Source organism: Pseudochaenichthys georgianus, chromosome 9 (genome assembly GCF_902827115.2).
Source record: "Pseudochaenichthys georgianus chromosome 9, fPseGeo1.2, whole genome shotgun sequence".
Taxonomy (NCBI): Eukaryota; Metazoa; Chordata; class Actinopteri; order Perciformes; family Channichthyidae; genus Pseudochaenichthys; species Pseudochaenichthys georgianus.
Window position 1 is genome coordinate 29864355 of NC_047511.1, and position 16292 is coordinate 29880646.

At 39.9% G+C, this 16292-nt stretch overlaps 1 protein-coding gene across 5 annotated transcripts in view; it reads right to left on the bottom strand.

Moving 5' to 3' along the window:
• The window catches only part of pcsk5b (proprotein convertase subtilisin/kexin type 5b), an 85874-nt gene that overhangs the window by 51680 nt on the left and 17902 nt on the right, over nucleotides 1–16292 (bottom strand). For all 5 annotated transcript variants that reach the window (XM_034090517.1, XM_071204379.1, XM_034090516.2 and 2 more), the window contains exons 6-11: nucleotides 14182–14270; nucleotides 13369–13541; nucleotides 9861–10073; nucleotides 8248–8348; nucleotides 4269–4372; nucleotides 3753–3870 (exon numbers count right to left, since the gene is read on the bottom strand). In XM_034090517.1, the coding sequence (XP_033946408.1) occupies nucleotides 3753–3870; nucleotides 4269–4372; nucleotides 8248–8348; nucleotides 9861–10073; nucleotides 13369–13541; nucleotides 14182–14270 (798 nt within the window). The remainder of the gene's footprint in view (nucleotides 1–3752; nucleotides 3871–4268; nucleotides 4373–8247; nucleotides 8349–9860; nucleotides 10074–13368; nucleotides 13542–14181; nucleotides 14271–16292) is intronic.

The following is a 16292-nucleotide window of genomic DNA, read 5'->3' on the forward strand; positions in this document are numbered from 1 at the left end:
CCGCGTTCCCTCAGCCGTAACGTCCGTTTTCTCTACCAGGGAGAGAGGTTGGGACGGTGGCTGCATCCCAACTCTGACACATTCAGTCAAGCCTCACCAAGAATTCTGCTAGTGGCTGAAACAACACTCAGTATCACGTTTGAATACACTGAGGATTCCCTAAAAGCAATCAGGTGTACTTTGATTCAGCCTCCCTCACAAAACCAAGAGGATATTAAGGTTTTCCATTTCAACCGGCCAAAAAAACCAAGAAGCATGAGCATGATAAGAGAGACCAAGAACATTATCTGTTCTGTCTGCTATGCACAGTTTAGCGGCAGAAAGAAATCACCAGACAGCCAACCCAAACAGCTGATGACCCTTGAATAACTTCTGTGGTATGATCTAATATAACAGCGGCACAATGACAAACAGTGAAAACATGGACAGGTCCAGTTTTTTTTTTTTATTATAGCAGAGCCATGACAACATAATACCTCACAGAAGCACTGCATTTAATGCAGGGTCTGTTCGCTGGAAACTTGAACAGAGCTGGTGAATTACACTTGCTAGCAAAATTGCATATAAAACAAATTACTATAATTATTTTTTGTATGGTAGAGTGTTGAAATTATTGCCAGTGACTTGGGCCGTTTGATCCTGTATTGGAAACGGTTTCATTATATACCCTGTTGTCAGGGTTACAATGAAAGTGATGACATGTTTAGGGCCTGATACAGTACAGATGTTTATCATTAAAAAAAGGGAAAATTACCACAGGACAATTATCGGCTGGTTAAGACCGCCATAAGCTGTTGCAATGAACATTACGTTTCTTTCTGGGATCAACATATTACTCAAACTTGGCTTAAGGATTAACTGAGACAAAGAGCAATACAAGGGTGTATTCAAAAACTAAGTTTTCTCTTTTGCGATTCAGACCAAATGTTACCAATACCCAGAGGGAGTTCAACTACAGTGATAAATACCAGGTCTGAAATTATGAGAAAGCGATGTGTTTATTGTCTGTGCAGTCTATCGAATATTTATTAAAGCTAAATATCAATTTGTTTGTGAAAGGCCAAAACTGGCTTCCATTGAGGAGTGTATTTAAAAAGTATTAATTTTAAACTGCTAAGATGGATGAGACAAACTCGTCTGTTTCAATAAAATCACCAAATTAGTATTGAATAGGTCAAATTGGTGTATTGTTATTAAAAGCAGATTGTTATTAATACAAATTGTTTTTTCCAATGACCAGAAGTTATTTTCACAACCTATAACAATTTCTTCATCTGTCCTTTGACTCCATCTGTCATCACTTTCATAATTCTTCAGGGACAAATAGTCAATAGAAACATTTAACATTAAAACAACTGAAAACAGAGAAATACGCAAGAAAATTGCTTGAGATCCAGCAGACATGATGGAATGAATAGCCGAGAGAAAACACAGATTGTCCATCGTAAGTGCTCGATGATGGTTTGGAAGGCGGACAGCAGTAATAGCTGGGGAGTATCGGACTGATATCACAGTTCTGGCTTCTCCATAACACAACACAGATAAATAAACCGTACGCATGGGAGCGAGCGGAGCAGATGCACAGCTGAGTAACAGCAGCCTGCACTCAGATCAGCCAGTTTTCCAAGTGGATTGAGGCGAGCGATTGCAGACAGACATTACCGAACGCAGTCCGAGGGGCCAGCCAGAGGGTGTGTGAGAACGCAGCAGTGAGGTGAGGGCTGCACTTGTATAGCGAGTTAGGGGCACAGAAAAAAACTACACACACGTGCAGATGAACCAACAGAGAAAAAGAGTTGCATATCGACCGTGTAACAAACCACATCTATGAAAAGATGTTCGATGTTCGTGATCCAAGTGAGCACACAGATGTTTACACATAAACTTGTGAAATAAAGTGATTTCAGACTTTTGGGGTGGTTTGGTACTGTGCTGCACACTGCACTTTCATAACCTTTGCCTTTGTAAACTAAATCAATCCATGTCCAGGTGATTGCCTACTTCTACTTCTTTGCAGGCCTGCCATTTAATTTTGCCGGGGGTGATACTGTTTATGAACAAGGCTTAAGCTACTGGCCAAATGTGTTAGTGACCATGTCACACAACCCTAAGACTGCTCATAAATTCTCTGCACATGGAAAAAGAAAGCTAAAAAGACGGTATTGGTCTTATTTATTTCATGCAACGACATAATCTCTCCATGAGCCAACAGAAATTACACAAGTACTGAGGTGTGAGCACAAGCCGGACTTTACATAAGCCTCATGAGGACTGACTTGTTCACTGGAGCAGAACAGACAGAATGACACTGATAATGCTGCAGTCGCTAGACACCGAGCCTGAGACTGAAAGCTAACCAGTTCAGGGCCCAAGTTCAGCCAGCCTAACACAGAACAGAGCTCCGGCTTCCAGCTGCATCAAGAATAACAAGCTGTGTGTGTGTGTGTGTGTGTGTGTGTGTGTGTGTGTGTGTGTGTGTGTGTGTGTGTGTGTGTGTGTGTGTGTGTGTGTGTGTGTGTGTGTGTGTGTGTGTGTGTGTGTGTGTGTGTGTGTGTGTGTGTGTGTGTGTGTGTGTGTGTGTGTGTGTGTGTGTGTGTGTGTGTGTGTGTGTGTGTGTGTGTGTGTGTGTGTGTGTGTGTGTGTGTGTGTGTGTGTGTGTGTGTGTGTGTGTGTTAAAGGTCTTATGTGAGAATCACCCTGCCAGAACTAATGCTTGGCCCCTATCAAGGTACAACTTTCACAACTGCAATCCCAAACACATGGCGGTGCATAAAACACAAAGATGAGGAAAAGGAAAGCTCTTTTGTCATTTCTGCCGATCTGTTCCGACTAAAGAATGACTGAAGCAGCAGAGAATGATGATCGTTTTTAAAGTAAACTAAAGCCCCAGCTTTTTAACCTTGCTCTTAATTGAGATTAATGTATTTATCTGTCTTACTTTGTATTGTATTTGACCTTTGTTTGTCTTATATTTGAGCGTTATTTATTTATCTGTCTAATAATTTATTGTATTTGACCTTTTTAGTCTTACCTTCAATTAAACCTTATTAATTTACCTTTTATTTTTTCATTGCATTGGAGCCTTTAGTTTTTAACTGAGCTTTATTCTTTTTATCTGTCAATGTATGTAGGTGTTAAGTCTGTTTTGCTTCTTGGTTCATACTAACTTGGTGTATATATGTATGTTTCCTGGCTAAATAAAGGTTCTACTACTATGGTGTATATTTGTATCCGTCTTATTCTGCCTCTGGTGTTTTCTCTCTGTACATTAAGGAATAGCCTTTATGTAGGTCATGATTCTGTTTTTATTGAATGTTGTTATTGTTTAGTGCTATATTAAAAATAAAAATATATAACACATAAAAAGTAAATATGATAATGGGCGTTGTATTATTGTGTATAACACTTTGTGTTATATTACACTTGCATAAAAAAGGTGCTAAACAAATTAAGCATGATTTGTTGGATAGCCATCCATTATTGAAGTACAGCGGATGATTCCCAGAATTATTGGTTCGAGGAACCCCCTTCCCCCTTTAGCCAAGTGAGTTTTAGTGTGGAAGAACCTGCAAATCAAGATTTAACAATGACATTTTGGTGTAATGTCTGCTTGTCCATATCTTTTCAGAAATGTTGAAAATGCTAAAGCAGACTGATGGTTCTCTGGGTTTTAAGAGGAACGCGCACACTTTAAAATCAATACTTGTTATTGGCAGGCTAAGTCAGGACATGTCTGCGTTTGTTTGTTTTACCTTATTTGTCGGTCTGCGGTCTCCACACAGACGTGCTGACTGGGAACGTGCGTCCATCGCTCCGCCTCCATCACCATAGCCTCAGCGTCCATCAGGCCGAAGCCGTACAGGTGGCTTACTGTGGGAAACAAAGAGAAGTCACAGCTGAACAGACTGCCAACTCTACGGTCACCACACACACACACACTTTCAGATTTGTGAACATTTGAGAGAAATGGTTATATTGTGTATATAGAAAATGTTTTAGATCTTTGAGTTCATCTCTTGAAAAATGGGAAAAAAAACACAAGTGTTGCATTTATATTTTTGTGCAGTGTAGATAGATCTAAAGATAAACTGAGTGTGTGTGTGTGTGTGTGTGTGTGTGTGTGTGTGTGTGTGTGTGTGTGTGTGTGTGTGTGTGTGTGTGTGTGTGTGTGTGTGTGTGTGTGTGTGTGTGTGTGTGTGTGTGTGTGTGTGTGTGTGTGTGTGTGTGTGTGTGTGTGTGTGTGTGTGTGTGTGTGTGTGTGTGTGTACCATTATAACCAGCAGCATTTGTCTTCCAGTCAGGGGCGCTTAGATGTCCAGCTCTAGAGGTCTTTACAATGATGTGCTGAACATCTCTCCATGAGAGACGGGCACTACGGTGGAAAAAAACACACACAATTACATTAGGAAAGCATAAGTGAGCAAGAACAAAGTCGCATTAAGAAATGCTTTTTCTGCGCGTTTACTTAAGCACACATACATTTATACATAAATCACATTTAAAGCAAGACTGAGGATTTAAATGCAGACATTATGAAAAAAAAATGTAGTAAGTCATTAGGCACAAAATCTTCCTTATGATGTAAATTCAGACATGAGCAAGAAGGAGGATGGATAGATGAAGGAGGAACATTAAAAGAGTAGGATAAAAGGTGAAAGAGGTTAAAAATGCAGCGCATGGAGGGGTAAAACAGCTTAAATGTATAACAAGGTAAATAAAACATAGTAATAAACAGTAGGTGGAAGATTACTGAGAGAGAAAATTACAGAGAGGCATAGATGGAGCGCATAGATGCCCATTCATCCGTCACTAGTCTCTCAGATCTCACGTGAGATCCATTACGAGATGGCAGCCATGTGCCTCGACTGCTTTGATGTCCAAATGCTACATTAAAAAGGAAAAACCAGTAAGAAGTGGGTCACCAAGTTTCCTGGGATTCCCTTCCATCTCATATGCCGACCAGATGCTCTTTTCCCTCCCATCAGGTCACTCCCTCCCATCCCAGACCTCCACAATCTGCACTACATAAAACTAGTTTTTAGAGTCAATGGGTGCAAGGTTGTTGTTTTTTTACACATTAGCTGTCAAATCATTCTTGGATTTTAATTAAACTAATCAAATGAACTTTTGGAGTTATCCAGGTTATATTTAAGACAAACTGCTTTCTGATGTCAACAGTAATTAAGACATAACAAAGTCTGTAACACGTTCAAAATTAACTCATGGCCTGAATTTATAATCAAATCCAACTAGATACATAGATTTAATTGATGCAAAAAATATCAAGTGAACTTAATAAAAGGACAATAGCACAGTTACTCGTAGAAATTCAGCATAATTAATATTCGGATCAATATTAATAGGCTTAGCTGCCACTGTGTGATTGAGGTTCCATACATGTTTTATGGTCATTAATTAAAAGTAACTTTGGCAACGTTATCTAGGCCACCAGAGTCTCCCATAAACAAGCCAATGCTAATTAATGGAGTAGCATCCATACTGGGAGAAACCAGCAGCAGATCAGTGTGCCCAATATAGGTTACTTGGTGCTTCTTTTACGTGTAATTATGGAAAAACACACATGGGTAATTTGCAGAGAAAAAGCTAAATGGGATGTATAAGAGAAGAATTAAGACGCAAAATGACAATGGTCCATCTTCGTCTTAACTTGATCCATCTGTAAGATTACCCACTAAACTATAGTCTGCTTTTTTAACACAAAAATCTGCCTCTCTAGATTAATATTTAAATTTGACAAATGTAGAGGAAATCAAATGTTCTTTTTAGCTGCGTTGGTTGCTTAAAACCTCCCAGTAAATTAGATTCTTATCCCTACTCGTCTATGTTTATCCCTCCTGATTTCCTCACTGAAGTCCCCTGTCTCCATTTTCACTTTTCCTATTTCTTCACTATGGACAAAGGGAAAGAGGAAAGAAAGGAACGTTTCTGAACTTCAAAAGCGTTGCCACTTGCCGTGCTAGACTGACGCTCATAAAGGGATACATCACGGGCTGACTTAAAACATATTAAACTTGGCAAAATGGCAGAGAACAGAGCATGGGACACTTTTTTAAGTAGGGAAGGGAAAGACCTGGCAATATAAAATTTAAAGAAGTCTAGCGTAATGGCACCTCCACAAGTTTATCATGAGTTTCCTTCACCAGATAAAAGCAGATACGATCGGTATCGCACAGAGTTTGTCTAAACGTTTCCCTTTCATCCGCTTCGCCCACATGTGGATGCATGCAAGTTTATCTATGTTCGAAAGCCAATGAGAGGTTAGAAGGCAAGGAAAATTGTTCGCATTTAAAAAAACAAAAAACTCATGATGGAGGTGGAGGCATCGCATGCATGACAGAGAAGACACGAGAGCTAGCAGAAAAGAAGAAAGCAGACAGGCAAGAAGCACCGTGTGATAATCTTGCAGAGGAAACGGGCTTATGTTCACAGCACTGCCTGGAAACCGAGAATATTTTCAATTGGGGAGGATTTGGATTGGATCATCTGGGTTAAATGAAGTGACCTCTTCTAACTGAGCCGCTCAACATGTGATGATGAGGTAAAGCCCAATTCAGAGTCTCTGCACTCTTCCAATTAATTCATTTAACACAAATGAAGCACATCAACACGTTTTATAAAGGGTGGGGAAGGGATCTCTGGTCTCTCACACTAAACATCAACCAAGGACAATCAAATAAATAGTTAATTGAAAATAAAAAATCTTGAAAATAAGTCTTACTTTTCAAATGTTCTTAACTTATATCACAGTACACACTTTGAAAGTTGGCACATTTGACAGAAATGTTTATCATGAAAGCATTTTAGCCCCAATTGTCTATTGGTAGCACACAGCACGATCATGTTCTAAGCATTACATCAACAAGAAATGAGGAGAATTGGGTTTTAAATTATCATCACACCTTTTCCGCAATAATGATGACATCACTATCCAGGGGATTGTGTTTTAAATAACAGAAATATCTTAAGACAACCATTAATACATCTGTGGCCTTTACACTGAAACACTTGTTTAAGAACACGCACTAACCAGGAACATACAGTAGTCTATGCACGATCTCATGAATAGACTATTGTTTTATAGACATGGACTATTTTTATAGGTGTATAAACATGAGATAAAACACTGTGTACCAGAGTGCCATCATTGGGACAACCGTAAACTGATAGAAAGTAGATCAGCACAGAGTCCAAACACCCTGGTCTCTGAAACTCAGGACCCTGTGACACCTTTTAACCACAGAAGTTATCATGTTTTCAGCTTTGTCGCAGGGTTTTTGTGCCGCGTGAATGAAAAAAATGTATTCCCAACCGGCAAAATCATCAGAAACAGCTATAAACGTTTTGTTTAAACACTAAAAGAGATCATATCTTCTTTGCTCATTAACATAGTCATGGAATGACTTTCCAACTCTAGAAATGGGACCATTCAAACAGCATGTGAATGCTCCATTAGCCTTAAAAGGAGGTCAGTTCTCTTTGAAGGCCATGCTTTGCAATACAAATTATAAAATCAAATGATATGTCCCAGCTTAGGTAAACAGGGGCAGGGATTCACCAAAGAAAGTAGAGTTTCCCATCACATCAACACACTGTTCCCATTGATGTTAGCCTTGAATCGAGAATAATGGTTAACAATTAACAGCTGATGACTCAGGCTTTTCAATTGTACCATCTGCACAGCTAATAAAATGATATTTGTGACCAATCTGCTTTGGACAAACCAGAAGGAGTCCTGTCTTTATACAGCCCGTTAAGATAAGGCATTACATGACATGTTATTTAGCAGACCCTTTTGAAGAAGAACCAGTAAGTGAAAACATCACTCCTCAGAGGCTGTTTAAGTGCTGAAACTCTGGACTAACCGGATTCTAATGTAAGATACTAAGATAATATGCTCTAACATTTACATTCACAAGCCAATCATACAGAAGTACAATTACTTGTGTTGTACTGCTCGAACTAAAAGCAAGGAGCTGAGTGTCTATGAAGAGTCAATGTATAGTTTTGGTATTCCGCTGCAGAATTGTTGTTTGGGTTACTGACTTAAACAGAGTCGGCTTTTCAAAGTATTTAAATGCATCTCCGTGTGCTGACTTGACAATGGAGTATTTGTGAGAAAGTGCTTCCCCTTATAGATCAGTGAGGCCAGGGGACAAGAGGGCATTAGAAGGTAAGAAAGGGACACAGGGACAAAGGGATGAAGGGATGAAGTTAAGTGGATCATACTTTGCCTCCAGGGCCAGAGCAATAATGGCAGCAGCCATGGGAGCTGAGGCCGATGTCCCTGTGTGACTGTCTGTACATCGATGCCTCAGGTCTGTTGTGATCTGAAGACAGAAGGAGAGGTAAGACAAAGTTAGACAGGGGACGAAAGTGAGATGAAAACACATTACAGGTATTAAGTAGAAAAATGGGGCAGGGAAGAGACCGCAGATGAGAAAAGAGTAAAAGTCAGAGACAGAACTCAAAAGGAAAAGTTTAAAGAAGAGGAAGAGAAGACTGTTACAGTGGTGGCAGGAGGAGAATGATAAATAAATAGAGAGAGAGATAGAAGTCGTGAGGTTAAGGAGAATATGGAAACTTCTGTAACACCAGAAACTCACATTCAAACATAAATGACCAGTTTCCCCAAGAATTCAAGGAATCAATTAAATCCACAATTTAGAGCTGTACTGAACCTTTGATTACAATTCTATACATATTTTTAAACCAGATACAGATAAAGATTAGACTACATTTATATTATTTGTATTGTACTATTTTAAGAGTTACATTCTAGTGGTGGCTGTGTAGTATTGTTTCACCCTTGTTTGATCCAAACATGTTCTAATAACCCCAGGGGGTTGTAAAGTAAAAAAAAGCAGAATTTTTTTTTTTTATTCAATCCTGTAAATCGTTTTATACAATCGAGGATTTTTTTTTAAGATTCATTGTTAAATCATATCATGAAATGTCATTCAAAGCTTCAATGCAAAACTTAAATTTGAAGAAACTTTGAATGTAGAAAAATGCCCTTCAGTACAGCTCCTCCCCGAGTACAATTCAAGGACAAAGAGTACAAAAGAAGTAATTAAAAAAATGTTGTTAAAGTGATTTATGTACGCTTTAAATTGTATGGACTTTAGACAGCCAACTAGTCGGACAGCTTGGCAGTCAGTAAGCCAAGAAAAGCTTGGCAAACTTCCAGTTTGAGCCCTCTTCAAAAAGGACCATTCCTTGAGTTTGAGGGATCGACTGAAGACGCACACAAACACACACAGACAGTGAAACTGTAGAGTAAGACGTGAAATGGTCCAATAGCATTTAGTAGACAGGACATTGTGTGCTCAAAAACATTAGACTGACATTCAGATATATGACGTTCTACTGTAAGTGTACAAAGCTGGAGGGAAACTGTAAAGGGTGTGTGTGCGTGTGCGTGTGCGTGTGTGTGTGGCATCAGTACAAGGAATGTAGCAAGACACTGCTAGACCAGCTAGTTTACAAAGTACAACTGTCAATGTCCATCCCAGTGGATTATGGGAGTGGTTTTGTCAATTCGGGTGAAACGAGGCCACACAATTCGACCCTCAAGTACTTACAAACCAGGCCAAGTTATTAATCATGTACCTTTAACAGAAATGATATGGAAACCAAATGAAACTTCCCATTCCACATATGGGCAGTTTCAGATGTAAATCAATAGTTATCTAGGGCAGCGAGGCGTACCTCAAAGAGTCCTATATTTGAAGACAGGAAACATAAATCTCGTCTAAATTGGAAATTCATTCAGCATAATATGATCAAATATAACACACACACACACACACACACACACACACACACACTTCAGTCCTTACAATCTTTCGGTCGTAGTTCTCCCCGCTGCTGTAGGTGGTGGTCAGTGTGGACGAGCACTCCTCCAGGTACCAGGGTTTGCGTCCGCTCTCTGCTGTGCTGGAGATGGAGATGGTGTAGATGGAGTTGGTGTAGCCGTCGCAGGAGCAATGGTCTCTGCTGCGCCCGCCGTTGCCTGAAGCCCAGACGAAGATGGAGCCACGACCTTTCCTCCCCTGCAAGGAAAGAATGCAGAGAGAACACAGTAAGAGGCTGCAGATCTGTCTCAGTATTTAGAGATGATTATTCCTCACCAGCCTTTGTTATAGGTTGGTTTTCACATGATCTTTAAATCAAGAGGCAGAGTATCAATGTATGTGTTTAATGTGCAGAAATCACTGTATAAATAAATTGGGGATGACGGTGGGGTTGAGCTGCGAACATCAGTTGGGGTATGATGTTAGCACTCAGGATATTGTTAGTGTCTGGCAGCAGGTCTGACGTGTTTTGACACAAGTACATCTTTTTAATTCAACTGGGCAAAAGACATTGGTGGTTTTTCTCTCTTTTGAAAAGTTGACATTGGCGAGTGACTTAAATTGTTTGTTTTCCCCATCTGAGACTTTTCCATTTATTCTCGCATAAGTAGCAGAAAAGACAAGTTAGGATATTTACTCGCTGACATCAGACTTTATTTACTACCAACATGGTCCTAGTAGCGCTATAAGTCAGGTAACGGACATTATTTAAAAAGTGGTTTTTGGGGAAGTACATTTTTAGCATCAGGTCTTGTGCTTTAGTTTAGGTTTTTTGCCCTTGGTTTTTTAGAGGGAAGATTGTTTGCACATTGTATTGCAATAAAGGGTTGAAAAGAATAAGTCGGTTCCATTCCCCTTATTGTTCTTATTTACAAAAAGTATATGTTTTTTTTTCTTGAAGTATTTTAAGTTTTCACCAAATAAGCGTGAGTGTTTTTACAATAATTGAACGTTCGTGATTTGGTTAAACCATGCACCTGTATTGAGGCCCAATACATGTGCAAACGGGCAGCTTTTTAATATTCAAATCAAGTTTTCCAGAAGTTGTTACAAAATATATTAAAACTCATCCCAGATGTATTCAAAGGATCTTGCTATTTTTCGTTTTAATTGGAAACTTTTCACTGGAAGGCAAAATTAATTGTACCATTAGGTTAGACATTGTCAGTCCAAAGTTGGCAGAGTTGGAAATAATCTAAAGCCCGCCCTGGTGGAGCCACACTGAGCTGGTGATGTCCAACTGAAGTGTGGAGGCAGGGTTCAGCAGGGAGTCAGCGAAAAAGACATCTGACAAAGTGAGTGACACTGAGATTCACAGGGTTTGTCAGGGCACACTCAAAGAACACTTGTGCACACACACACAAAATATATAAAAGGTAGAATAAAGTTCTTCAAAAGGGGACTTCTGTCAGGCAGCGATAAGCAAGTGGAGCCCCTCTGAGTGAGAGGGGATCAGACAAGAGCAAACGCTGACAGATGAGAGCAATGGCGCTTTGAACGGATAAAGAGGACAAAGACTGAGAGGGAACAGTGAGTAGAGAGGGGGAGAGGAGGATGAAGGTCAAGAGAGGTACATGTGAAACTCATAGAGCAATCAATGAAAAGAGAGCAATGATTACATTGTTATTGTAAATCAAATATCTCTGGGTTTTGAACTTATCAAAATTATTATTGTTATCTTGGAGTTGTGATGCTCGTTTTACATAACAGTCAACCTGTGTGTCAGAAAATAGGGCCGATTAATCAACAATAAAGAGGATACTAAGTTTAAGTTTTTTAATGTCCTACTTTTGGTCACTGTTTGGATTGAAAGCTAAATACACAAAAACAGGGTTCGCCTTATTAGGGAAAGGAAAGACAGACGTTACACACAGAGTTACAGAAACCTGAGTACAACCCTCTCCACATCTGTCAGTGAAATCCAACACCTCAGCTCTCTGTGATAAACTGTCTCTTCAGAGTGTCACATAGATACCTGTAACACTCACAAGCATGTCATGTCCACTCAGCTTCACAAACACAAACACACAGTGTGAGGGCTGAAGACATATTCACACGCCCAACTCTTGGCAGTTGGACAGATGTCTCCCTCACCTCTGTTCTCTTTCAAGGCCAGCCTGTCAGGAGCCACGAATACTTTCTTTTACTCACACTCCCCACCTGTCTGTCCCTTTTTTACTCTCTTTTTTGTAACATGCCACGCAGGGACGTGCACAGACATTTGGAGGGGCTATTGCTCTAAACTGGAAAAAGGGCCCGCCCCAAAAAAAACATAAGACCTTTTGAAAATTGTAACGCAAAAGGTTCATAAAATAAAACACTGTCATTGCAAGTGACTCAATTTACTTTTATGTCCAACTGCTAAATTCGTCATTCAGGCAAATCTTTTGTTTTGCGGTCCATATCTCATTAAAATATCTAATGTTAGTAACTATTAAACAAACAATGGGGACAATCCTGTTTGAATGTAGTTTGCCCATTGTAACTGCTGTGCAGACATACTGATAAAATAGGGCTTCTATAGGCTAATTACTTACTAATTAATGAAACCAGTTCAATACGCATTATTCTAATCATTCTTTATGAGCGCAGTGACGGTAAGGAATCTAATTACTTATTTATTTAGTATTCCATAACTTCATAACAGAGATGCTCAAACTAAAGTAGAGACATGGCAGAAATCCTACAATGAAGCGGGACAGGGAAGTGTTCACCCGTGAGAGGGCGATCAAGAAAAGAGAGAGAGCGGCCCCTTACGGAGCAGAGTAAAAGACACAGAAAGACAGAAGCACAATAACAAGTATATTTGCTGTGAGACGCTACAATACTAATTGTGGGCTTATCATGTTGATTCGGCCACAATAGAAAACAAAAAAACTCTCGCTCTCTCCAGAGGGGCAGGTCAGACAAAAATGGTAAACGGGCTGTTGCTTGGGCAACAATAGCCCTTACCTGTGCACGTCCCTGTGCCTTCAAGCAACAGTTTCTGTCTCACCTTCTCGAAGGAGTACATCTACACGACCAAACCTCTGTGTGTGTGTGTGTGTGTGTGTGTGTGTGTGTGTGTGTGTGTGTGTGTGTGTGTGTGTGTGTGTGTGTGTGTGTGTGTGTGTGTGTGTGTGTGTGTGTGTGTGTGTGTGTGTGTGTGTGTGTGTGTGTGTGTGACCAGTAAATTACATCGCCCCTCTTAACCTCTGTTATAGCTTTTCCACTCCACACAGCCACCAACACAGCGGCAGCTTGTCGTTATGCAAATGAAGCGATGAATATGTAAATGAATGTATGCTAATAGTAATGTCCGAAGCGTCACAGGTAGAGGTAGCCAGGGAGGACTTTGGGATACAAGTAAATGAGCGTGAAACACACACATCTGTGCAGTGCAAACTTTTTTCTCAACAGATGGATACTAGAGTCTAAGTCTGAGCGGAGCATGAAGCATATGTTCAATTATACGATGATGTTCTTGTAATTGTGTATGCGTGCATGTGCCCACCATACGGATGCCGTTCTCAAAGGCCTGCCTGGCCAGAGATGCCGGTCCGTCCACGGTCTTTCCGTCATCATCAGGTCCCCAGCTGGCGCTGTAGATGTCGATGTGCTGTGGCTGGAGGCTCAGAGACTTGGCCTCCACCATATCTGTTACATCGCCATCCAGCATTCGCACACCTGAAACACACACACACAAATGGATTGTATGGTTTTCCACTGAACTACCTGGTATGAAAAAATGAATAAAGCCAGTTAAGCTTCTATCATTATAATGATAAAAAAATGCAGGAAAAAGTGAGGAAAAAACTGTCATTAATCAAATATACATTAGTGAGCAAGTTTTTTCAGTATGCTGGTCCCACATAACCACTGAGGTGGATGTCTTCAGGAGACAGGTTGTCATCGTAGTGTGCAAAATTAAGTGGGTAATCAGATTTGAAAAAAACCAAATGTGGCGTAATGAGTAAATTACTTCAGTTTTATCGCAAACGTGAAACTTAAAGTGTGTTTTGAGTGAGAGAGAGGGAAAGCAGGGTGGATGGATTCAGAGCAGATCAGTTCGAGGCCAAAAGGAAATTAGCAGTAAAGTTGTCTCCGGTTAATTGTACACACACTGCTGAGCCTCTGGTTATCAGGGGAAGGTTTCAATGATTCCACCTCCTATGACATATCCGTTTTTAGTTGGTGCCGTCACAAGAATTCGTGTGTGCAGAAGCAGTCTGATGTATTGATTAGAATTCAGATCAATCAGTTGTAAAAAAGACAATCTAATTACACAGAGTACATTTTAGTTAAACCAGAAAAAAATATAACTCACCTCCTATTTTGGCATTGTAGGCAATTCCCACAATGCAGTGGGAGTTGTTTGCGGCTGCAGCAACTTCGCCCGCACACCGTGTCCCATGCCTTAGGAAAGCGGGATAAATGAACATCTTATTACACAAAGCTAAAATAAAGGTTGTGTGTACACAGAAAAGAGAGCAAACACAAACTACCAGATAAACACGCAGCTTTTGAAGTGGAAAGCAAGGACACTTTCACATCAACACACACAAATAGATGTGCACATTCCTGTAAATGCAATCCTAAACTAAATAGTTTTACAGTAATAAGTGTTACAAATGTAGCAACCACTGTAAATATTTCTACTAAACTTGTTTATTCCTCATCCCTATTTACTCCTCACCTAACAGAACAGAAAAAGGTAACATGTTGGGAGTTCCTTATGCCAATGTTGTGTTGGTATTAGACACACAAAAACAACAACATCTATAACAAGGCTAAACGAGATAGAAAACACGAATGTGTTTTTTTGACTGATATTGCAGTCGCGACATGATTCATGATATTGGTGGGAATCATCTATTTAAATTATTAATCTATTTTGCAGTAAATAAGATAGAAAATGATCATGGAATGAATTATCTGTGAGGATCTCCACCAAATTATGATTTCTTTACTTCCCAGATTTGCAGGCCGTTGTAGGTAAGCTTTCACTTAGAAATCAATGTGTAGTCCAGATATTTCTGCAGCACCACAATGCTAAATTTCAGAATTAGGACAAATAGTTTGTCAAACATATTTCTCCTCCTGTGATTAAGATAGGGTTAGATACAAGTTACTAGAAGGGCTGCACGATGCGGGGGAAAAAACATTTAAAATAATGTTAAAAATTGCAAGATAATTATAGTGTTCTCTTTTAATCAGGATCTGTAACAAACACAAATGTTTTGCCAAGTCTGTAGAATCAGATCTGTAGGCCGGAATAACTCTGAAGCTCCACAATACTTCATTCAAAATGGTAATTTAACATTTAACCTCCAACAAATGTTGTGCTTCCTGAAATTTGAATATATTTTTGGGGAAATCGCAATTGAATCGCTAGTGACTAAGATAAGTGGTAGTTGTTCAGCCGTAGCTGAAACAATATCCAACACATCCGTGATTAATCTCATACCAAACACACACACACCACACACAAACACCCACACACACCAGGGTAACATTCCGCCAGTAACTGCAGTGGTGACAATCGGCCCGGGTCAGCAACCAGCGTAAACAAACATCACTATGTTTGCGTCCGCCGCCTCCTCAAAAACACCACGTTCTGGATCGGCACAAATGCACAGAGACACACACACCTCCTGCAGAGAACATCTGCAACACAACACCCCCCGGGGAAACTGCTGACCGCTGCCATGGAGACCAAGCACCTAGCTTTCCAAACCCCTGAGGAACACAGACTTTCCTTTGCTTCCCTGGACCTTTAAACTTTTTACTAACTTAATGATTTCAGGTCAACATTTATTTACCTTGATCAAATGTTTGAATATTTTTTAATCATCACTGTCCTCACTTATCTAAGATGTATACTGCACTATCCATTACATTACATGTCACTTGTTAGACGCTTTTATCCAAAGCGACTTACATACTCAATACTGTGGGCAATCCCCACAGGAGCAATTTGGGGTGAAGTGTCTTGCCCAGGGACACAACGACATGCTGACTGCAGCGGGGTTTGAACCATGTTTGGATCCATGTTTGGAACATTCTTAAACAATGGTCATTTCTTTCTACTACCATTAAATTAAATATTCTATAATGTATGAATTTGATATCTCACTCTTTACTTTTCTCCACCCACAATCTGCTCCAGCATTTTATAATCCCCTACAATCGTGCAATACAAAACAAAGGTGATTCAAACGTTTTGAGAACTTTAATTGAACCTATCATGAAATTAAATTAGTGAATGTTTTTCAACCTTTTAAAATAGAAAAAGGGGTAAACTGCTAGACTGCCAGTGTCCAAAGGTAACAACATCAGGCCAATCCAGTACAAGATATATATCATTTGTCAATATGTGAATTCAAAAGATAGGAAGATTAACATTTGCCCGAGCGAGGCTAGCTGTTTCCCTTGGTG